Raw genomic sequence first — 23,355 nt, 5'->3', positions numbered from 1 at the left:
CTTTAGGGGTCTTCTGTAGCTGTTGAAGGTGATGCCTCATGTGGCTGTCGTATTTTGTTCATTTTATGTGTCAAATTACCACAGGTGGCTTCGTCTGAAAGCCCAAATGATTGAGAAGAGATCAAAGCTGGGAGAGTCTCAGACCCTCCAGCAGTTCAGTCGTGATGTGGATGAAATAGAAGCCTGGATCAGTGAAAAGCTCCAGACTGCAAGTGATGAGTCCTATAAGGATCCCACAAATATCCAGGTGAATGTGGTTCTTGGCTTAAAAATCAGAATAGCATTGTTAACTTTGCAAGGCCTGCTCTGGTTTGAAAATCCATGCTCAGGAATTCTTGTTCAGAGATGACAGAATAGTGCATCATGTTGGACATGTTCTCCTTTCAACAAGGAGAAAATGGAAGTTACATTATGCATGAAAGGAGACCCAAAATAGGACTTGGTTAGTAATTATTCATGCCTATAATTAATTATTCATGCATATAATTAATAAGATATGTGGTATCTGCAGCAGAAAGTTTCCTAAAGAAACCCAAGTGGCTGTTCTGTCTCTCTCCCAGCATCTAGACAATAAGGAAATGGAATTCTTGGGTCTCAACTAGAATGTGAAATCTCGTTTATTTTTCAGTATTAAGGAATAAAGTTATCTCTTATGTTTTAATTCTGGTTTATGAAGTAGTATGAATGCACTGAACTACTTCTCTCAATCTGTTTTATAGCTTTCCAAACTGCTGGTAAGTAGTTTGGACTAGCCTGGTATGTGAATTTATTTTCTCTGTATAAGCTTCTGTGTAAGCCCAAACTCTGATTGCTGCTCCATCCATCAGTTCATGTAATCTCTTGTTTTTTCTGTTAGTTCTTGACCTCCATCCAGGTACAGCTGTTGATCCTCGTCCTATGGGTGTGGCTTTTTTGTTCACTCCTATTCAGCATCATTTATTTATGTATTTGTTTTGCAGGTGTTCTGCATGATCTGTTTAATTTATGCTGTGTTCATTATGTAATTTAGGGGTTTTTAGGGGTTAGCCCATAGGAAAATGGGGTTCTGTCCCCCTTTTTCAGAAATTTGGCTGTTTGATCATCACTTGTGATGATTTAACACAGAGCATAATGTCAAATTCATGAGCTTGTGTTTGTAAAATCAAATGCTGAAGATGGAGGATTCAGTAAATGTTAGATCTTGATTGGCTTAGTTCTTGCAATAGCATAGAAGGGAATAAAGCAGAAAGAACACTCCAGAAAAAGAGATGTACCAGATGGAAAGCTGACAGCACTTGTAAGAATCCAAGAAGGGGAGTAAAATGAGGATATGTGCAGGGAGTAGATAGAACAAAGAAAGGAGAAGCCAATGAGTAAGAAATGAAGGAATAATTTGTCACTTCAGAGTGTGGTACATTAAATTACTATTTTTTTAGTTGGAAAAAAATTATATTAAACTAGAAAGGCTTGTCTGCAATTTGTTGTCATGGTAATTATATAAAGATATGCAATTGGCAGCTTTTAAATTGAAGTTTCCAAGTTGTTAGATCTAGCTTTGAAGGATATGCTTTCATAATCTCAGGATTTGGGGGTTACAGTTCCCAAAATGAAGCAGTTCATGCAGAATTTCTCATATCAGTGCTATAGTACCTTTCCTTTTTTATTTTTGATCTAACATTTCCTTTCATCCCATTCTCTAGGACACTCTCTACCCATGTCCAATGTCACTAGCATTTCCAGTTTATACTTGCAAATTCTGTCGTGTCACTTTTGTGCTGTTGTCATATTCCTGGTGGGTGGATGGATCGTGGATACATGAGAGCTGCACTCTCCTTCCCACACCAAGGCTCCTGTTGTTCTCATGGTGCTCTCAACTTGGCAGTGAAAAATTCGTAACAAATAATTCAATTACGTTTTAATAGATGTTTTTGACTGTTAATTCAGTATTTATCTATATATACAATGGGGCTGTGTATGTCTAATACCACAACTGTGCAGAAAGCAGATAAGCTGGAGCAGTGATTTCTGTTAGTTACCTATACATTAGGAAGGGAAGTAGGAATTTGTGCAGTTACTGTTGGAGTAGAAAGGATGATCTACTCTACTCAGGGTATATGTAATTGCTGCTTTTTAAAGGGCTGCATTGAAAACTAGGAATCTTTACTGCATTTACAGCTCAGCTCAGTGCAGGGAATTTTGCCTTGGCACCTGTGAAATGCAGAGCATGCTGCCAGAGTTCTGTGTATCAGCTCACCCTTAGTTTTGCCAGGTCAAAACTTGGTGGTTACTCAGGTAATGAGAATAACCACTGGAGCGAGCAGTAAATTCCCTACCCAGAGAGAACTTCAGCTCAGCCTGTGCACAAAGCTGATGAGCACCCAGCCCATGAGAACAATGGAGGAGCCCTTTGTGCAGAGCCTGATGCTGTTGGGTTTGTCCTTGCAGAGCAAGCACCAGAAGCACCAGGCCTTTGAGGCCGAGCTCCACGCCAACGCCGACCGCATCCGCGGCGTCATCGACATGGGCAACTCCCTCATCGAGAGGGGTGCGTGCGCCGGCAGCGAGGACGCCGTCAAGGTGGGCACCTTCCAGTCTTGCTTGGCTTTGCTTTCAGCAGTGTTTTGGTAACTGAGGCAGGACCGTGTCCCTCTAGAACCAATCTTGCTTTATTGAAGCTTTTGTATTTCAACTACACAGTGCAGATCAGATGAATCTTTCTGCTTTGGTCTCAAAGAGGATAAGTTTTCTGATCCTCTGATGAGGTGTAAATTATAGCTGGGCAGCTCAAAATAGTGACTCTAACTTGCATACCTGGAATTAACAGCCAAACTTCCACCATGTTCTGGTTTTGCATGGATCAGAACTTTTTTCATGTTTCATTTATGACACTTACTTATCTTTCCCACTTTCTGACAGGCACGCCTGGCTGCCCTGGCTGACCAGTGGCAATTCCTGGTACAGAAGTCAGCAGAGAAGAGTCAGAAACTGAAAGAAGCTAATAAGCAACAGAATTTCAATACTGGCATCAAGGACTTTGACTTTTGGCTTTCAGAGGTAATAAGATAGGAGTTAATTACTTGCAAAGCTTTTTTTTTCAGTTTTCATTACCTTTGCTGATGTTAAATTTTGTGGAGCACTGTTTACCTTTGAGCAAGTCTAGGTTTACTTTAAAAAAACCTTATGACTAGTAAAATTCTTGTATATGTTTTATTAGTTAGGAACAATAAGGTGAGAAGAAGCAAATTTTTTCATGGAACCTTTTACGTATTAAACATGTGCCAAGGTCAAGGTTTAGTAGAAAATTGAGCAGTAATTTGCATGGTTTTAAAGCATAATATTTTCAAGGAGTTCATGAAACACAATTTGTTCTTCGTTCCATGTTTCCTTCTCCATCCCAGGTGGAGGCTTTGTTGGCATCTGAAGACTATGGGAAGGACTTGGCATCTGTTAACAACCTTCTGAAAAAACACCAGTTACTGGAAGCTGATATATCTGCTCACGAGGTATTGCTTTCCCTTTTAGTGTTGGAAGATAAATCAGCCATAAGCAAATTCTATGGGTACAGCTCCTGATACCTGCTGCAGTCACAGACTTGTCGAAATGTGTTTTTTAACAAAACCTGTAACTGCGAGTCAGATTCTGATTTTCATCCTGACATAATGAGCACAGAAACGAGCTCTGAGCAATCCCTGCTCTCTCCCCTCCGTGCCCAGGACCGCCTGAAGGACCTGAACAGCCAGGCTGACAGTCTGATGACCAGCAGCGCCTTTGACACGTCCCAGGTGAAGGACAAGCGTGAGACCATCAACGGGCGCTTCCAGCGCATCAAGGGCATGGCCAGCGCCCGCCGCGCCAAGCTCAACGAGAGCCACCGCCTGCACCAGTTCTTCCGTGACATGGACGATGAGGAGTCCTGGATCAAGTGGGTGTCTGGGAAGTTCTGGGCTTGCCAATGTCACTCACATCCTTTAGTTTGGCTTTAGAACTGTCTTCCAACAACTGTGTGTTTATAGGAGTCCAGAAAAGCTGCTTTGGGTGTGGTTTCTTATCTGCAATTTTCTTTGGTCAAATCCCAGTAAGCAGAAAAACACTGTTTAGACTCAGACATTTTATTCTAGTATTTTTGGGAATGCTCCTACCAAAAATTCAAACCTTTTTCAGTTTCAAATAGTTTCTTCATTGTAGTCAGTTGTCATTAATCAAATGGTCTTTCCACATTGGTGTTGGTACCTCAGGAGGAGAGAAAAACATGAGGCTGATAGAAATCATTCAGATTAGAGCACTTCTTTTGTCATGCTTTTAAAACAAACAAAATTTGGACAACTTTACAAAAGACATCTATATTTTTAAAAAGAAAACAGCACAAAGGAATTCTGTCCTTCAAAGATAAATGATGGGCCCTCTGTCACCTTCTTTTCTTCACACAGGAATTTGCATCCAAGATCTTTGTGCAAGGCAGAGCAGTTGTGCATCTGAGGGGTTTTCTGTTTTGTCAGGTTGGACCTTTAGAAGTAATTTTCATATTTTATCTTTCTCTCTCCTCTGTTGAATTTAGAGAGAAGAAACTGTTGGTCAGCTCAGAGGACTATGGCAGAGACCTGACTGGTGTGCAGAACCTGAGGAAGAAACACAAGCGCTTGGAAGCAGAATTAGCTGCCCATGAACCTGCTATCCAGGTAAAAGCCTCTTCCCATGGCAGATTCCTCTATAAGCAGCACCTTCCTTGACTGTGGAAGAGATGAAAGCCAGCAGTAGTTTTGCTGGACCCCAGACAATGCACATGAGGAAGGCAGGTGATGTTCCAATAACTGTTTCTCTTTAGGGTGTCCTGGACACGGGTAAGAAGCTTTCAGATGACAACACAATTGGAAAGGAGGAGATACAGCAGAGACTGGCTCAGTTTGTGGATCACTGGAAAGAGTTAAAACAGCTGGCAGCTGCTAGGTATGAATTTCTATAAAATTCAGTATTAATTCAAAGTTACATGGGGATGGGTTATTAGGAATATGATGTAACAGCATCTATCACTGATCACAGACCCTACAAGACTACTGACAACGTTCCTTAGTTAGAAACATGAACCTCTTTTTGAGGTGTATGTTGTATTTATCCTTTTCTTGCACCAGTTGGAAACCACAGGCTTGCAATCAGCTGGCTTTAATCCACTACCAGGAATTTTTTCCTGATTAGAAACTGTTGGGAGAGAGTTTGCTTCAGTCCTTTGGCAGCTGCAGGCTTTGTAGTCCAAGGAATTCCTGGAGCTCCAGCCATGGCTGCTGCTGGAGGAGTGAAGTGTGAATGATAAGATTCAGACTCTGCACATTGTTTTTATATCTTACATCTCAATGCCATAAAACTGATTACTTTTACCTTCCCCACACAGGGGGCAGCGTCTGGAGGAGTCTCTGGAGTATCAGCAGTTTGTAGCAAATGTTGAGGAAGAAGAAGCCTGGATCAATGAGAAAATGACACTGGTAGCCAGTGAGGATTATGGGGACACACTTGCTGCTATCCAGGTATGGAGGAAGTTGTCAGCACTTTATTGTTGCATTCCTGTTGGTTAGAGCATAACAAACATTTTAATTGTCTTTACAATTTAGAGGTTGTTTGTTCCTTTTGAAGTCCTACATTGTAAAAATGTAAATTCACTTTGTAAAAGCATCCCAATAATGTTATTTCCTGTAGAAATTACTTGCAGTTTGATGTAGCTTTGCATCCCTTAACCTCTGATTGGAAGTCAGTCTCAGTTTCTTTTTGTCCACAGAAAATCAGTAAGTTGTGCTAACCAGCTAAGATTAATTTTTGACAGAAGAAGTTTATGCTGTTTTATAAAATTAATTACTTTTTAATAAATGGTGAGAAATTATTTTTAGGAGTGCCTGTGTCTTGTATTTGCAGGGCTTGCTGAAGAAGCATGAGGCATTTGAGACTGATTTTACTGTCCACAAGGACAGAGTGAATGATGTCTGTGCTAATGGAGAGGATCTCATTAAAAAGGTGAGTATGAACTAGTAAAGAGAAACCTTCAAAGCCTTCCCAGGACATCTTCATGTTACAGTAGACTTTCTCTTCTCTGTCATGTCTTTGAAAAGAGCTCTTATTCACTTTTTGTGGCTGAATAAGCTGTTGGTATTTTGCTTTCAAAGCTGTTTCTGAGACAATATCTTTCAGCTGAAGTCCTTGCTCTGTCACCAACATCCTGAATGCCTCAGATGACTTTAACATCATACAGGATGGCTGTATTTTTTTTCTTCCCTGTCACATAGAACAATCACCACGAGGCAAACATCACTGCCAAGATGAAGGGGCTCAGAGGCAAGGTGTCAGATCTGGAGAAAGCAGCAGCTCAGAGGAAAGCCAAATTGGATGAGAACTCAGCCTTCCTCCAGTTCAACTGGAAAGCAGATGTGGTGGAGTCATGGATAGGTACGTTCTGTACAATATTTGGTCACAAACAAACATTAAACTCCTTCATTTCCACAGGTCTCCAGTAGCTCCTTGTGTGCTGTTGTAACAAGCAGACCTAAGCCCAGAGTAATCAGCAGGGCTGTCCCTGCTTCATGCCTTTGTAGTAACCTGATCTGGAACAGAGGGAATGTTTGAGATGGAGAAATGACATTTTTGCAAAATTTGTTTCATTTTCCAGGAGAGAAGGAAAACAGTCTGAAGACAGATGATTACGGACGTGACCTCTCTTCAGTGCAAACCTTGCTCACCAAACAGGTCAGTGCTGATGCTGCTGCCACCCATGAGGAAGGGACCAGCTGAACTCTTGTGAACACACAAGAATCCATGTTTGAAATATATGCAGGGTATTGGAAAGGTTAAACAAATGCCTTTTGTTCTTTTAATGCTTCAGGAAACATTTGATGCTGGACTTCAGGCTTTCCAGCAGGAGGGAATTGCAAACATCACTGCTCTGAAAGACCAGCTGCTTGCAGCCAAGCACATCCAGTCCAAGGCCATCGAGGCCCGGCATGCTTCCTTGATGAAACGCTGGAATCAGCTACTGGCTAATTCTGCTACCAGAAAAAAGAAACTCTTGGAGGCTCAGGAGCACTTCAGAAAGGTGAGTGACCAACCATGGGGCTACAAAAATCTAATTGTGCACTTGATAAAAAATACACACTTGCAACTAACCATTTTGGAGATCCTGGAGAATTAACATAAGAATTTCTGAGATGCTTGCAAGGCAGACTCTTGCATGTTAATTCCAGATGAGCTCATACAGAATATTTCCATTATTGAACAACTGGGGTTTTTTCTCTTTTTAAGGTTGAGGATCTCTTCCTGACCTTTGCAAAGAAGGCCTCTGCCTTCAACAGTTGGTTTGAGAATGCTGAGGAGGACCTGACGGATCCTCTGCGCTGCAACTCCCTGGAGGAAATCAAAGCCCTGAGAGAAGCTCACGACGCTTTCCGTTCCTCCCTAAGTTCTGCCCAGGCTGATTTCAACCAGCTGGCAGAGCTGGATCGCCAGATCAAGAGCTTCCGTGTGGCCTCCAACCCCTACACTTGGTTCACTATGGAGGCTCTTGAAGAAACCTGGAGGAATCTGCAGAAAATTATCAAGGCAAGTCAGTGAGGGAAAGAGTCTCTTCATATTTTACAACCTTTCAGTCTTCCCTGGAAGATGTTCTCTGAGATAATGGGCACAAGAGTTTGTCACCATAATACAGTCAAAATATCTCAAAATTCGTGAGCAAAGAAGAATTGACATTAACTATAAACCTGTGCTATTGTCAGTTGTTCTCATGGTTTTCCATTTGTGGCTCTTCCAAAGGCAAAGCACATGCCTCATTTCCTAACTGTAATAGACATTTAACTCTGCTATCCAGTGAAGCAACTGCTGGTTCAATTGCAGTTCTCAGGACTTCAGTTCTGAATTACCACCTGAGATGCTTTTCTCTAGGTATCCGGGGCACCGAGGACTCAATGTTGTTTTGAGGCTCAGAACTGTGCTTTTAGTTTTTGCTTTCTGTTACAGGATGAGACCAGTCCCTTTATTTCTCTGAAATTACTGTTGTTCATTTCTCAGGAACGTGAACTGGAGCTGCAGAAGGAACAGCGAAGGCAGGAAGAAAATGACAAACTGCGTCAGGAATTTGCTCAGCATGCCAATGCCTTCCATCAGTGGATTCAGGAGACCAGGTATAGTTTGTCTTTCCAGGACCTGCCCTTAGAGAATCCCTTAGGTACTATTTGTGTGCATCCTCCATCTCTTTGGACTGTCAAAGTTGTGAATGTCTCCTACTGAAAAACAGCACATCAGGACTTGTCCATTCCCTGCAGCTGGGATTTGAGGGAGGCCCCAATAGCTACAGGGGAAAGGAAAGCCCTGGAACACCAGACTTAAAAAATGTTCCTATTTCTGAATTTATTTTCCTGCAGTAATTCCAGTTATCCAGGACTTAATTTTTCTCCAGTTATTCCTGAACTAGGCTGTAGCACAGCTGGGGAGGTGGAGCTCAAATAGCTCCAAGCAGACTTGAAGTGCCATTGGCATTTCTGTTAATTCCCCTTTTGTATTGAGCAGTGTATTGAGACTCTTACTAGAGTTCAGATAGAGAAAGAAGATGTGAAAAGAGCTTAAAACTTTGTAATAATTTCCCTGGGCTACTGTTCTAATAATAACTTTCTCTAAGGAGAGGAAGTAAAGATAAAACAACTGTGTTAGGAATAAAAAGTCTCAAGGTTGAGCATTGCAGGTGGCTGCACTCAGTCAGTGCTGTCAGCAGCTCTGACAGGTTCTGGCTGGGGGTCAGAGGAGGTGAGTTCTGTTCTGTGTAACCCTGTGATTCTCTGTCTGTGTGTTTACAAATAGTTCTGTATGTGTCTTCATGAAATAATGAAATATAAATATGATTTTTAACTTTTTGATGTTTGCTTCCCACCCAAATCTCTATCCCTCTCTTACTGTCTTGTCTCTGTCCTGCTGCCTGATGTTTGGATCTTCACATTCTACAGGACTTACCTGCTAGATGGGTTAGTATTGAATTTTGTATCTTTCAAATTTTGGTGATGTGTTCTGCTCTGTGTGTTTTCTCCTGTTACATTGCTTGTGAAAGCTGTGCTCAAACCCCTCTTATTTAAAAAGAGCAACCTTTTGCTGAGGTGCACAGACACAGGAAACAAGATTTTGGAGTAGTTAGCTATAAAGCAGTAGAAACATAAGAATCTCCTAGTCAAAAGCAGAATTACAGCAGGCAGCCACAGGCACACCATGGAATTCCTGACTTTTGCTCCTGCTTTCTCTGAGAGTTTGCACAGGAAAAGATCCTTAGTTGAGGAGATATGTGAGAGTGTAGCTCCTTTCCAAAGGCAGGCTATTCTGACATTTCTGGTTTTTCAGCTTAAGAGACTTGCCAGGTGAAATAAAACATTTGACCATAACTGTTCTGAGAACAATGAAATCTCCAAAGTTTTGATAAGGAGAAGGGAAGATTCTTACAACATTTTGCTGATATTACATATCTTAAAAGCCTGTAGCTTGCAAATATGAACTGCCCACTTTTAATCTGCTACAGAACCATGGCCCACACAGATTTTTGCCTTGACAGGAGAAAACCAACCTTCCAACATGAATTGAAGAAGCTGTTGGAATTTGCCAGCAGTTTTAAGCCCACTCTGCGTCCACAGCAGTGGTTCCTGATGAGGATGTGTGCTGGCCATTTGTCTGGAAGTGGAAAGGAAATAATAAGATCTTTAAATGTTTTCAGACTACCAAAGCCTCTGCAAATGTGTCTGCCCAGTTAAATTCCTTCAGCAGGACGAGTCTCAGCACAGTGGAAGCTTTGTGATAAGATGTGATGTCAAATGCCAGCAGTCTGTGGGCCAGGGCAGAGGCTGTGTGTGAGCCTGTGCACAGGGCTGGAGGAGGCCAGAGCCTTGCTCCTAAAGAGAAAGCTTTTCCTAATAGAAGGATGGAATCTTCACAGATAATTCTGCTGCTTAGTTGCTCTGTAATGATCACAGTCTCTTGTGTTCTGCCAGATAAAAATAGTTTGCCCTGGCTTTGTTGTACAGTTTAATGGAACGGAGCAGATTTTCCTGGAATGGATGCTGAATTCCCTGCTCCTTTGTCAAGCAGTGATGTAGATTAGTTCTGGTATCCAAGAACGAGTGAACAGAAAGGAGCCATTCACTGAAAGACACAGGGTCAGAGTTAGAGATCCTCATGCCAGGCTCTTTTGTTGAACAAATTACCAGAGGGCTGCTGATATGCCAGGCAGAATTTGTCCTTAATTCTCTGTGAATAGATTAAAAACGTGGATTTAGTTCCAAGAGGCACTGGCTGTGCTTAGCCTGGCTTCGTGAGAGGGAAGGCAGAGCTTCAGGAAGTGTCAGGAGGAGAGCTGCCATGCACACTCCTTGCTTTGCAGCTTGTGTGTGCCCAGCACTGCCTGGGAGGGGTGTTCTTTGGGGAAGGGAGGAAGAACAATTTGGAGTTTAGGGGAAAAAATGCTTTTAAACAATCTGTAGATGAGCTAACTTCAAAACTTCAGTTTGTCTCTTACCGAGACTCATTTATTTGTGACTTACATGAAAATATTAACAGTTTATTTTTGTGTATGTGCAACCAGCATTTAAATAATTTTCTCTCATTAAATACTTGCTTGTGTTTGCTGCAAGGCAGTGCTGGCTTGGAGTGTGGCTCCACTGCAGTGGCCGTGTTTTGGTGTGTTCTTTCCTCTGTTCTTTCTTTCTTCCTTTTTGGAATTTACTTGGTTTCTTTCCTTTGACTAGCATAGCATATCGTCGTGTCATTCGTGTCTATCAGTATGAAGTTGGGGATGATCTATCTGGAAGGTTTTTTCCTCTTATTTTCTTACCTCACTTTGGTTTTCAAACGCACTCGTTAATTCCAAGGCTCGCTTTCCTTCCAACTAACTTTCACGGCTTAGAGATGCTTGGAGGTTTTGTTTCCCTGTTGGTTCTTTCCACGGTTGGTTCCCAGCTTCCTGCTCAAGGCTCTGGGCGTGCGCTTCATCTCTAGGCGGGCGTTGAGTCTGAGCCTTAACCCTGTGGTGAGAAACACCCAGATGTTTGGTGCATTTTTATTGCTACAGAGTGATTCAGCACTTGAAATCCCCATTCTCAAGAAGCTCAAAAACATGTGGGAAGACAGAGTCCAGTGGGGATGAAAACCTGGTTTTAGTGACTGGAATATCAGAGATTCAGGTTTTAGGAAGTTTAATACCCCAGAGTCAGAGGACATCCCATCTGCACAGCACCCAGACTCACTGTCCATGTGCGGGTCATCCAGTGCGAGCTCTCACCGTACGTGTTGGAAGGACAGAGATTCCCAAACACGGCTGCTTAGAGATTGCTTGGGATCCTTGGGTGGGGGAAAAGGAGCATCCAGAGACTGTCCATAGCTAGTCTGTATGAAGGAGATCTCGGAGCCCCTGGCCACTGTGGGGACCTGCATGTAAAGCTCAGGGTGGAAATCACTGGGCAGAGTGGCTGAACCTCAGCTGCTCTCGGTGCAGCATGGAGAGGTGGGGTGGGAAAGGCACCTTTCCACCAGGCACTGCTGAGCAGCAGAGGTCTGTAGCTCTCTGCAAGGATTATGCCACATTGAGATTACTTTTCAACCAAACCAGTAGTTCTCACCATCTTTTTTTACCCTCATTTTCCCCTTTGTAACACACCTTTGTAGAGCTCCTGTACCTGACTGCAAATACAGCCCATCCCCAGTGACTCACCTGCAGTTGGTGTGTGTGGTGTGTGCTGGGCAGGGGGTGGGACTGCACTAAATTCTAATTCCACGAGGTCCAGTAAAGCGGGTGCTTTGAGTCTGGCATGAAGTGTGGCTGCTGATCACGTTGCCTTTCGAATGGGGCTAGAAATTAACTATATACAGAAATAAGAATCAGACAAAATGTACAGAGTCAGTCTGAAATAGGATGAGTCAGAATAAACAAAACACAAAACCAGTGTTTAAATATATGAAAGGATTTTTCATTTCAAGGAAGGACTGTTAATTTCAAGCCCCACATGCCATTTTTTTATGAGATAAGTGCCTTCTCTCACTGTTGTTCTGTGTTTAGGTCATGTATGGTGGAAGAATCTGGAACACTGGAGTCACAGCTGGAAGCTACTAAAGTAAGTGATATGCACCTATGGTTAAAACAGCATTTCCAGCTGGCTTGGGAACACAGAGCAGGAAGGGAAATGCATGGAATTGTGTGGGAAAATCTTAATTGATTTCAGACATTTGGAATACTGAAGAGACCTCTGGGATTATCTGTTTACATATCTGATGTCTACTTCATCACAGGCCATTAAACAACACTGATGTAGTTTTCCATTTTTTTTCCCTTTTTCCTAAAGGAGGTGGGGTAGGGCAGAGAGGATACAGTATTTTTAGCACATTTCCTAATAAGAAGTTTTTTAGTCTCCAGAACTGGTTTGCAAGCTCTAGTTTAGAAAAGTGAGCATGAAGATGAACATTGCTCTGAATCTTATTTTACAAATCCCAGTATATGGACATAAAGTCCTAGGAGAAAAAGAAGAGTATAACCCTTCCTCCCCTGCCAACCTCTGTTCTAACTTTTTTAAGTTTTGGGGTTTTTTTGGTGCTCCATGATTTCTCTCCTCTCTACTCGCTTCTCACAGCGCAAGCACCAAGAGATCCGAGCTATGAGGAGCCAGCTAAAGAAAATTGAGGACCTTGGAGCAGCCATGGAAGAGGCACTTATCCTGGACAACAAATACACAGAACACAGCACTGTGGGGCTGGCACAACAGTGGGACCAGCTGGACCAGCTGGGGATGAGGATGCAACACAACCTGGAGCAGCAGATCCAAGCCCGGTACTGCCTGGCCCACGTGTGGTTTCAAGTGTCTAACTGGGGTGGGGGGAAAGACAGGAGCCACAGCTGCCCATGCCTGCAGCCAGCCTTGCATGGTCTGTGCTCAGAACAATGCATGCAGTGAGCTTGTACATCCCCACCACCTCCCAGTTCCCTTCAGAGGGATGAAGTGAGCAGTTTTGGAATAGCTCTTGTTGGCCATGAGCAAGGGTGGGATCTTAGTGGCACAGTTTTATTCTGTGGAATAAGTGTGTACAAGTGTTCCCATGTGGAATGGTTTTTGCTCCTTTGTCCTCACTGTGTGGTGCAGCTGCTGGACTGAGTACCACAGCTCAGGAACTGCTACTCAGCTTTGCTGCTTCCTTTTCAGGAACACCACTGGAGTCACTGAGGAGGCCCTGAAGGAGTTCAGCATGATGTTCAAGTGAGTTGCAAGGAACACAGGCCAGAGGAAGGCTTGGGAGATATTTCTGGCACATGGATGGCTCTTGTTTGCAGGATCCATTTGTGGCTCCTTTGTTGTCTGCCCTACTTTGTGCGGAGCTGCTCCATTCTCTGCCAGAGGGCAACAGCCTGCAGCCCCTGCTGCTGGCAGTGCTAATGCATTCCAGTTGAAAATACAGCTGGGTTTTTTTTGGTGGGGAAGGGGTGATTTTTAAGGAAAGTTAAGAATTTGTGCATATTTTTCATGTATGCTAGATAGAACTATTTATTGATACAAACTCATTTGTACAGAATAGGGGCTGGTTATAACCTTGATCTAGTTTTCAGCTCACTTTACAGCTCTCAGGACTCAATAACTGACACACGGGGGTTCTGGTTTTATGTTTTTAGGCACTTTGACAAGGACAAATCTGGACGACTCAACCACCAGGAGTTTAAGTCTTGCTTGCGCTCTCTCGGCTATGATCTGCCCATGGTTGAGGAAGGAGAGCCAGACCCTGAGTTTGAGTCTATTCTTGACACTGTAGATCCCAACAGGTATGTGATTTGGACCTTTCTGTACTGCAAAATACATGGGGGTCTTGGCTGGGGAGTTGGCTGGCAGGTCCTTCACAGGCTGAGAGCTGAGGCTGTTTCTACAGTCACTCATGTGAAAGCCTTAAGGAAAGCAAGACTGACATTTGTAAAGAAATTCACTTTGAGAGAATGATCTAGTGTTGAGTCTCCTGCATTAAGACCTTCACTCCTTCCAGAACAGTTCAGCCCCTCTCTGAGAGGACTGGCAGTGCTGTGCTCTGAGTGCTCACCCTGTGTTTCTCTGGCAGGGATGGACACGTCTCGCTGCAGGAGTACATGGCCTTCATGATCAGCCGGGAAACGGAGAACGTGAAATCCAGCGAGGAGATCGAGAGCGCTTTCCGTGCCCTCAGCTCCGAGGGGAAGCCCTACGTGACCAAGGAGGAGCTCTACCAGGTGAGTGCTGGTTGTTGACCCCAGGGAGGAACACACAAGACTTCTGTTCATAGATAAAGCCCAGCACTAATGGCTTGGAGGCTCATGTCACTGGGGCTGAGTCAGTTCTGACCCTGCCAGGGGATCCCCTGCAGCAAACACAGAAATTGTGTGACAGTCCTACTCAGTTGCTTTCTTGGCTCTATAGAGGAAGAGGAAAAGCTTTAGGTACCAAAGAACTGCTCAGGTTGAATAAAACAAGAGCTACTTAAAGGCCTGGAATGGAGTGCACTGTCCTCAGAACTTCCCTTCCATCATTTGGGAAATTAGAGGGGGGATGTTTCTCCAGACAGCAATTCAAAGGAAGAGCTTGAGCCTAAGTTTAGACAGTATGAACATTTTCTCCCTCTCACTGCCCTGTCAAAACAGCAAGTTTTTCCTGTCTGAATACCACTAGCTGGCAGGGAAATAAAGAGTTTGCAGTGCTTCCTTGTCCCAGTTACCTGCTCTGTCTTCTGTTCGGTGGGAAGACTCTGGTCAGGCCTTCCAAGCCTTAACCAAATAATGCCAACAGCCAGAGCATTTCCATGCTAGGCGGAGTTGTGCTGCTCTGGTTTCTGCCCCGGGGAATGGGAGGGCTGCCTGTCAATGCCCCTTGGCAGCCCCAGAGCCCTCTCACCCCCACGCTGTCTCTCTTTCAGAACCTGACCCGGGAACAGGCCGATTATTGCATCTCTCACATGAAACCCTACATGGATGGCAAGGGCAGGGAACTGCCTTCTGCCTACGACTACATAGAATTTACACGTTCACTCTTTGTGAATTGATCTGAAACACTAGAACCAAAAGATGCGAAGGACATGCTCACGTTTGCTGACTGTAGCTCTGCATGTGTCTCTCTCTCTTTGTGCTCTACAATAATCAATGTTACTTTATGATGTAACCTTAAAGTGCTTAGCTTAAAACTCTTAGGGAAAAGAAACATGTTGCAGTGTGCTTCAATAAAAGTTACTGGTCGAACCACATCATCTTGTGTTTAATGGTTAAATGCAAATTTAACTGTTATATGGAGGCAATTCCAGCTGTTGGTTACCTGTGTTTTCCAGGCCAACACTGGAACAGGTGAGTGGGGAATTGTTGCTGGAGTCAGGGCAGTTACAAGTTTCACACAGCTGTTATGCTGCTCCCTCAGTCCATGATCTCACTTGCCAGCTGCTCCAGGTGACTCTTTTCCCTTGGTCCCTGCTCAGTGAAGTCGGAGCTCAGCTGCCAGACTTTGACTGTCCCAGCAGCATCCCCTGCTGCCAGGAGCCGCGTGTGCTTGGTGTTGAATTCCAAACAATACACAGGGCAGTCACTCACAGACTGCTTCAGGGACACTGTGGGCTTCTGCGTGCTCCTCCCCAGGTCAAACAGGTGCACCTCTCCTGCAGACACAGACATTCATTGCAGCTTCATGGCAACAGACATCTCTCTAACAGCAGGTGAGTATCTGCTTAGTCTGGCACTGAGAGTTATTTTTAACCTGTTTCCCCTGCTGATGGGTGTCTAGGCTGTGACAGACAGCTGACATTACTGCAGGCAGGATGGATTTGTTCTACTGTCAGAAACCTGAAACCAGCTTGCCAAATTCTGTGAAATCTCCATTCTTTAACTGAAAAATGTTTGGGCAATTTTCTAAGGAAAAAGTTTTCATTTTAAGCCATTAGTTCTGGAAGTAGATGTCAAAAACAAGCTGGAAATAGGTTTAGCCACAGTGATCTTGCTGTACTGTATTCCTGTGAATGACTGTGGCAACAGATTTAAAGGTACCATCAGAAGTGAAAAATAACTGCTGGTTCACCTTGTTAAAGTTAGAAATTACTCCTTTGTACTAATTACACAGTGAGAACAATAGCCACTGCTCTGTGCTTGTGGGATCTGCTAATCAGTACAATCGACCTGACTAATTAATACCCAGAACACTCTTAATTTTATGCTCAAGAGGAGGCACCTGCAGTTACTTGCCTTCTCCAGATGCAGCTGCAAAAACCAGTGGTCGAACTGGAGACCAGCATACACAGAACAGGTATTTCTTTGATAACTGTAGAGCAAAGAGGGGCTGTGTCTGCAACATGGAGTGCAAGTGAACTTGTCCGTCGGTCCCACAGCTCAGAAAGAGGTTCCTGGGGGAGGGAGGAAGCAAGAAACAGCTCTTTTTGTTTTATTGCTAACGATAAAGAACAGAAATCAGTCAAGGAGCATGACCTCGGACAATATTCCTGCTTTGTAAAGGTCTGTGTTTCCTAAAGCAGCAATTGCCAGGCTGTGCTGTGGGCTGTTTGTTAGTGCCCTCAATTAAGCTTAATGAGGGCTTGTATTGACCGCCGATGGGTTGTGGCCCAGGGCTGCCTGAGAACTGCTGATCTAGAGCTGGGCATTGTTCGAGCTGGGCTTGTCTCATGCAAATTAAATGCAAACCTGGGCTGTCAGCATGTTTCACAGAAACAGGGCTTGGGGCCTCCACGGATGGTGGGTGAATTGCTGGCAGAGATGGGAGCTTCTCATTTAAATTCTGGCAGCAACTGATGGCAGAAAAATCTTCAGTAAGATACTTAGTGATCTGCCCAAGTGAAGGAGTTTTTCATCTCCTTGGCTTTAAACTGAGTATTAATTGTAACAAACAGGATGATCTAAGGAAGGTGCTAGTGTTGCTCATGTGCCCACAGTCCAGCAGGCAGCTTCACCAGAGCCGATGGATGGTTTTTCTCCCACAACGGGAAGTTCCTAATGCCAGGTGGCTCTTTTTTGGAACTTGTACACACCCCAGGGGCTCTTTTGTGTTTAGAGCCAGGCAGTGATTGTGTCGCACATGCAGCACTTGCCTGTGGAAGGGCGAGCAGCTCACGGAGTAGACGGGCCCAGCGTGAGGGGAGAAGGCGAGCTCGGCCGGCGCCCTGAGGGGAACGGAGCCGCCCGGCCGCGGGAGGGCCGGGCCCTGGGCCGAGGTGCAGCACCGCAGGCAGTACCCACCTTCCACACCCACAACGAACACACCGGCATCGAAGGGTGAGAAGGACAGCGAGGTCACCCCCACGGCTGCCTCTCCCCAGGCCACCTGGGCAGAGAGAGACAGAGCTGGTGTGAGCTGGGGCTCCCCAGAGAGGCGCAGGCAGGCAGGGCCTGCTGGGGGCCCAGCGGGCTGCTCACAGCACAGCTTGCGACAGCTCCGTGTTTGTAGCACTGAATCCTTCCTACAAATGGGTTCACATGAATTAACATTACAAGTTCTCCATCCTGGTAACTTCTCTTTAGAGCATGGCAAAACCTCAGCTCTTGTCAGTCTTCTCAGAATGATTTCTGTATGGCAAAGGAGCTGTGGATCAAGGGTGTGCTTGTTCAGAAGCACACCCTTGATCCACAGGTTTTTCCTGGCCCTTCTGGGAGCAGGGTAAGCTCTGACACTAGGGCTCCAGGGTTCAGAGTGTTTTTATGGAAAGGGCACTCTTTGAGCTGCTGAACTCACCTTCTTCAGCCGAGTGCTGCGAGGGATCTGCTGAGCCATGATGGCAAATCCTTCAGCCAAGGCCAGCCGCCCATCCCGCTCCTCCCTCCACACGAGGATCTTCCCATCTGTCCCCACACTCAACAGCCGGGCGTGGTTTCTGTGCTTGGTGTCAGGTAACCAGTGAACCTGTTCCAAAGGCGAGAGCTCAGGACAACGGGGACTGTCACAACTGCCCAGACCATGCAGCCTGCACAGAAGCAGAACCAGGCACCAGCCTGGTACCAAACGAGCTTCTACTGACAGCTGGCACAGACTGATGTAAGGACAGAAACACATCCAGTGTTCAGGGCTGAATCTCTATTGCAGTTTCTATGGTTCACCTGCCCTCACTTTTGGGATGGGCATTTATGGCACTTTCTAGCTCTAAACAACAGCATTTTCCTGAGTAGCAGATGAGAAAAATACACAGAATGTCCAGAGTCACAAGGCCCCAGAAGGGCAAAATCCTTAGGAAACCAGACTGCATGACATGCTTGTAAATTCCCTTAGAGCATGTGGCTTTAAGCTTCCAAGGATCAGTGACACTTTCCCATTTGTGTTTTTAAACCACTCCAAGTATCACTGGCTGCATCTCCCTTAATAAACAATTACAGTTTGGGAATCAGCCTGCTTTTCATTTATCCTGGACAGTGAAGTTATTTTTTACAGACTGTCTGTTCAGGAGCTAGATTTGGGGGAAAATAACCAACCAAAAAAGAATATAACTGCTGAAATGTCTGTGAACTGCCTGGCTGTGGATGGGAACCAAAGAGATGACACAGAGCAGTGGCAACTCTCACCTGCCCCAGCCCTGTGTGCTGTCAGTGTTCTCTGTTACCTGATAGACTGGGTCAGTGTGGGTGTCATCTGTCATCCCTGTCCTCCAGATCACAGGGTCTTCTGTCCTGCTGGTGTCCCACACCACCAACTCCCCACTGAACAGGCCACCTGAAAGGACAAATACAAAACACATGAGGTCTGACAGCTCAGAACAAATGCACAAATGGAGCAATGATTAAACAGACCCACCAGCTTCAAAGGCTGGGCAGTTCTGTGCAGGGCACAGCCAGTTCTGGTATAAGAGAATATTGCTCTGCTGAAATAAGTTTATTCCCTTACAGCCAGGGCTGGATTTCCTTCTGTCACCTCTCTGAGAGGGGGATATAAAGGCAGGTGTCACTAAAGAAGCAGCAAGTCCCAGTTCAGATGTTACAGTGCACTTATCTGTGTTGGTGGGCATTAGTTCCTCAGTTAGAGGAGCTGCAATGCTGCTCCTTTACAGGAAATCTGAGGCTGGGCTCAGAGAGAGAAACCAAAGGATCCAGGTTGCAGGAAAAAAGGGTGTGTTTAAGCATGGTCTGAGGTAAGAACAACCCACCAGCTATCAGTGATGGCTGGGAGGGATGGAAAGCCAGGCACATGACAGAACTGGGAACATCCACCACCAGGTCAGGGTGCTGTGGATTCAACCCTCTTCTGTCCAGATTCCAGGTACAAACATAGGATTTTTCTGTGCTCCAGTCCCCATTGTCCAACCTGAAAAACAAAAAGCTGCATCTTGCTTTGTGTGTTCCAGAGATTCCAGTCCAGCAGAGCTCTGAGATTCCCCATGGTCACCTCAGTGTGCTGCTTTGGGTCCTATCATGAAGGAATCCTGAGGGGATGGAACTTCTCTGGGGGCTGGTTTATCCACAATGTGACAGGGAACATGTCTGTGCTTACCTCAAAGTGCAGCCAGTAAATTTTGGGTACAATTTCCCTATTCCAAGACCTACTCACCATTCAAATAATGGGAACAATCAAAAGGGTGCATATGGAAAGTTCATGGAAGGAATTCTGCTGAGGGTACCCACAGACACAAAACCCACATCCTCATCTGCAAACAGTGTTAGACTGGGAGAGCAGAAGGAGCAGCTAACATACAGGTTTGCCCTGTTTTACTCTTCCCTATGCATTCTCTCATGGAAACCATTTTAGCTGGGGCTTTTAATGTAAGGAAAGAGGAACATTAAAAAAAATAAGGGCAGAAGTAGGGCCAAGAGAGAGGGAGCTGCTACAGACATCAATGGATTAGATAAATGATTTGTGAAACCTATATTTCAGAAATCCTTAAGCATGTTATTACATGTCCATGGCACCAGGCACATGCATGAAAAGGTGCCAGGTTCATCCAGGGTGCTCACAGACCACATTAAACATCATGATCTCAGTGAAGATAAAGTGCATTCTCCCAAACCTCACATACAGATATTTGCAAGTGCATCTGCTCTTTACATCTTTCAAACAGAATCTACCTAGAAACAAATCAGTAAGATCATGTATCCATTTTCAGGGCAGGGGGAGGATAGAAGAAATAAAAGAAAAATTCAGGACTTGCCTGAGATTTTGTTACTTTTAAAATTAATAATTTAACTAGCATAAGGAGTGGATATATATATATATATATATGTCAGTTTGTTACTGCAGAGAAAGCAAACATATCTAGCACTCAGGTCAGCCTGAGCCATCACATCAGCCTCAGCTGCACTCCCAAATCCCTCCGGATACTCACCGGCCATAGGAACATGCAATGACAGATCCTGTGGCATTCCATGACACACCGGTGACCTGCAGGTTTTGATCCTGAGCCTCTGGGTATGACAATGAATGTAAACACAACACCTGAAAGAGATCAAATCCAAGCACTGAGGCAACAATCTCGGAACAGAGAGAAATGAGATCCATGCCTACCCCTGGTGTGATTGTGGGGTTACAGTGTGGGTTTTCCTCAGTCCAAGAATTTATGTGAAAAGGTTGTTGAATTCCTGTAGGGAAACAAACCCGCAACACAACTGCCACTCAAACAACCTCTCAGAGACTGCACAGCTCTGGAAGGCTGTGCCTAAGAATTTACAGCAGCTGCCAGGTGTGAATTTGGCACTCACTGAGCTTCACAAGTAACAGTTTGAAAATGCCAGTCCCAACATGTACTGATACAAATTGCTTCCATTCCTGAGCACCACGCACTAAACAAACCTAAGCAGGCAGAGCTGCCAACTCACTGACTGCAACAGTTCCTAGATCCCTGCTAGGCTGGAGAGCTCTGAAGGGGCTGAAGAAAAGCCTACATCAACTGCAGGCTTCCTCCTCTCACTGCTGCTACAGCTCAGTCACCAGCAGGAAGAACAGTTTTACCAAGCAAGGAGAAAGCTGAAAAAACCCCAAGGCAGCCCAACTGGTAATGTTTAATTATTAGAACATGGCAAGAACAATCACAGCAATAAGGACTAACAACTTAGAGTAACTGAACTCTGCTTGGACAATGATCTCAATTCTGTCACTTACTGTTTCATCCTGATCTGTCCAGTTCACTTCAAAGCCATCAAAGGCATGACTTTTCCAGTTTTTATTTAGTTCTTTGATAACAGCATCCTCCACTCTCTGAAGGAATGACAGAAGCCCAGTGTAATCTACTTGGACTTCTTGCTGGACGTCTTGGACAGCATCTTTGCTCTGTTCTGTCTGCACCGCAGCATCTCGGGCTGTATGAGACTGTGCTGCAGCTTCTGCTGTTGAAATTTTCCCAGTCTGGCAAGTTTTCTAGTGAAAGAAGACAGACAGTCTAAGCAGAAAAACAAGTGTTGCACAAGGCATCCAAAGCACCTTCCCCTTTCTGCCGCTTCACGGAGACACTCCAGCCCCTCTGGTTCATGGTTAACCACATGGTAGCTCCGTACTTGCCCAGGTGTTGGTGATGCGTTTGTGACCTTGGAGGCAGAGATGCCCGAATGCCAGACCCAGGCACTGCTCTAAAGCATGGAATGGGAAGGACGGGAGAAGGCAAGAAGGCAGCGAGCTCCAGAGTGAGGAGCGAGCAGAGCGCACGGTGACAGCGCAGCATTAGCAGCTCTCAGCTGCGGGGCGGCAGCCGCTCGGCCGGTTCTTTGCCACTCCGCACACCGGGGCTAAATCAGCACAACGCTGACGGGACTGAGCCGGCGGGCGGGCACAGGCCCCGCCGCCCCGGCCCCGCACGGTGCCAACAACTACCGGAGCGGGAGGGCTCGGTCCCGGGCCGCGCTGGAGCCGCGGGACCTGCGGGGGGGTCGCTGACGAACAAGGGAGAGGGCAAATCGGGGCATGGTCCCAGAAGGTCCGGGGAAGGCACAGCCTTGACAGCTGCCCCCTGCCCGGCCCGGCGATCCAGGAGTGGGACCGGGGCCGCCCCGGGGGTCTCTCACCGCCTCGCAGCGCGCGCTCCGGGCGCTCCTCCACAGCGACTGCACGTCGGCACCGGGTGCCGTCCTGTCCGCGAACATGCCGGGACGGGAGAGGGCCCGGGGGGAACGGGGGGATCGGGAGTCGCTCCCGGCAGTCCCGGCCCGTGGCGCTCCCGCCGCCCGCGCCTCCGGTTCCCATGGAAACGGGCGCGCGGTGACGTCACCCGAGCGCCGAGCCCGCCGGCTTGCGAGCGGCAAAGTGAGCCGGGCGGGGCCATATTGGGGAAGGGCGCGGGCTGGCGGGGCTGGGCGGGCGGTGGCTCTGTACGGGAGAGCGGTGCGGCCTATCCCGGCAGCTTCGTCAGAGCCCTGGGTCCGGCCGAAGCTGCTTCTGCCATTTGGTCGCTCCCGCCGTAGCTGCGCTTGGGCCCGGCTGGTCCCGCTGCGGGCACGGGTGGCAGCGCAGGCGAAGGGCGCGGGGTGCAGGAGTTAAGATGGCGGCGGGGAGGGGGCGACAAAGCCGAGCGCGGCCGCCTTGTGAGGGAAGCTCTATTGGCAATCGCCGTGTGGTTGCCCGGGAATGGGGTTGGGTCAAGGCACACTTAGTGCCCGGGGTGTGTTCTGGCTCGTTGCTCTGCTCGCTGCCGTGGTTGGTTTTGATGGGGAATGAGCGTAGTTCGTGCCCAGGCTGAGTTGCTGTGTGGCCGGGCTGGCTGCACGCCCGCGGGGCTGCTCTCCGGGAGCCGCCCGGTACCCGGGTACCGGCCCCTGCGCCCGGATACCCTGTGCTGCTCCTGTTCGCAAGGACACGGATTGGTGCTGGAGCTTATTTAAGTGGTTATCCCTAACAGGCATGACTCTGCTTGGACATTTTTTCTAACTAACTCATTGGAACAACTTGATGATGAATGCACAGGCTAAATTTAGTGATGGCATAAGCAGGCACAGATGCACCAACTTCAGTGGAGTTATTCCGGCTGTTGCTGGGAAGGAGTCTGGCCTGTGTATAGGAATCAAGGCTGCAGGATACAGAGTAGGAGCTCAGCAGAACGATTGTAGTGCTTGCACCTCTTGAGCACGTGTGAGTCCATTTATATCACAGCTGAGCGCAATGGTTCTGCTGAGGAATTTAAAGTACTACACAATTAACAGTGAAGTAAGTGTCCCTAAAATGAACGGTAAAGAACTCTTATAGCCATTTTACAGACAGTGAAACGAGCAGAAGGAGGTTCAGTAGCACCTCCTTCAAAAGCAAAAAGTCTCAATGGAATGGAATCCTCTAGAATTTCAAATCCTGGCTGGAGTAGACCATCATGATACCCCATAGAAAAGACAAGAACATAAAAGCATAAACACTCTTGGGCTGGTTTAATGGCCCTTTTAGCCCTGTCATCTCTCTCTGATGAGCACAGGAGTTAATCTGAATTTCCAAAGTTCAA

General features: G+C 46.2%; 2 protein-coding genes and 1 long non-coding RNA gene across 7 annotated transcripts in view; 1 reads left to right on the top strand and 2 right to left on the bottom strand.

Moving 5' to 3' along the window:
- SPTAN1 (spectrin alpha, non-erythrocytic 1) overlaps positions 1–15,216 on the top strand; it is a 45,898-nt gene extending 30,682 nt beyond the window's left edge. For 2 of the 5 annotated variants that reach the window (XM_030961737.1, XM_030961734.1), the window contains 22 exons: positions 85–247; positions 720–734; positions 2,425–2,556; positions 2,896–3,033; positions 3,378–3,482; positions 3,693–3,901; positions 4,535–4,655; positions 4,802–4,923; positions 5,363–5,495; positions 5,878–5,976; positions 6,246–6,405; positions 6,626–6,702; positions 6,839–7,048; positions 7,255–7,551; positions 8,017–8,129; positions 8,946–8,963; positions 12,032–12,086; positions 12,600–12,796; positions 13,167–13,220; positions 13,631–13,777; positions 14,065–14,212; positions 14,893–15,216. In XM_030961737.1, the coding sequence (XP_030817597.1) occupies positions 85–247; positions 720–734; positions 2,425–2,556; positions 2,896–3,033; positions 3,378–3,482; positions 3,693–3,901; positions 4,535–4,655; positions 4,802–4,923; positions 5,363–5,495; positions 5,878–5,976; positions 6,246–6,405; positions 6,626–6,702; positions 6,839–7,048; positions 7,255–7,551; positions 8,017–8,129; positions 8,946–8,963; positions 12,032–12,086; positions 12,600–12,796; positions 13,167–13,220; positions 13,631–13,777; positions 14,065–14,212; positions 14,893–15,018 (2,839 nt within the window). In that variant the 3' untranslated portion in view covers positions 15,019–15,216. The remainder of the gene's footprint in view (positions 1–84; positions 248–719; positions 735–2,424; positions 2,557–2,895; positions 3,034–3,377; positions 3,483–3,692; positions 3,902–4,534; positions 4,656–4,801; positions 4,924–5,362; positions 5,496–5,877; positions 5,977–6,245; positions 6,406–6,625; positions 6,703–6,838; positions 7,049–7,254; positions 7,552–8,016; positions 8,130–8,945; positions 8,964–12,031; positions 12,087–12,599; positions 12,797–13,166; positions 13,221–13,630; positions 13,778–14,064; positions 14,213–14,892) is intronic. The other 3 variants (XM_030961738.1, XM_030961735.1, XM_030961736.1) reach the window with 2 other exon arrangements.
- On the bottom strand, positions 10,864–14,363 carry LOC115911053. The gene is made up of 3 exons (XR_004061231.1): positions 14,047–14,363; positions 11,687–11,834; positions 10,864–11,000 (listed from the first exon to the last, which is right to left on the bottom strand). It is a non-coding gene; the product is annotated as an uncharacterized LOC115911053 (long non-coding RNA).
- Positions 14,661–22,115, bottom strand: WDR34 (WD repeat domain 34). Its single transcript, XM_030961739.1, is given in 10 exon segments — positions 14,661–15,618; positions 16,199–16,356; positions 17,056–17,288; positions 17,697–17,864; positions 18,556–18,665; positions 19,096–19,253; positions 20,269–20,378; positions 21,042–21,296; positions 21,938–22,081; positions 22,083–22,115. Coding segments are annotated over 10 exon segments (1,608 nt in total). The 3' UTR covers positions 14,661–15,379.
- Positions 22,116–23,355: the final 1,240 nt, after the last annotated feature.

The sequence above is a fragment of the Camarhynchus parvulus genome, chromosome 17 (assembly GCF_901933205.1).
Source record: "Camarhynchus parvulus chromosome 17, STF_HiC, whole genome shotgun sequence".
NCBI classification, from domain to species: Eukaryota; Metazoa; Chordata; class Aves; order Passeriformes; family Thraupidae; genus Camarhynchus; species Camarhynchus parvulus.
This window is presented reverse-complemented; position numbering and strand designations above follow the sequence as displayed.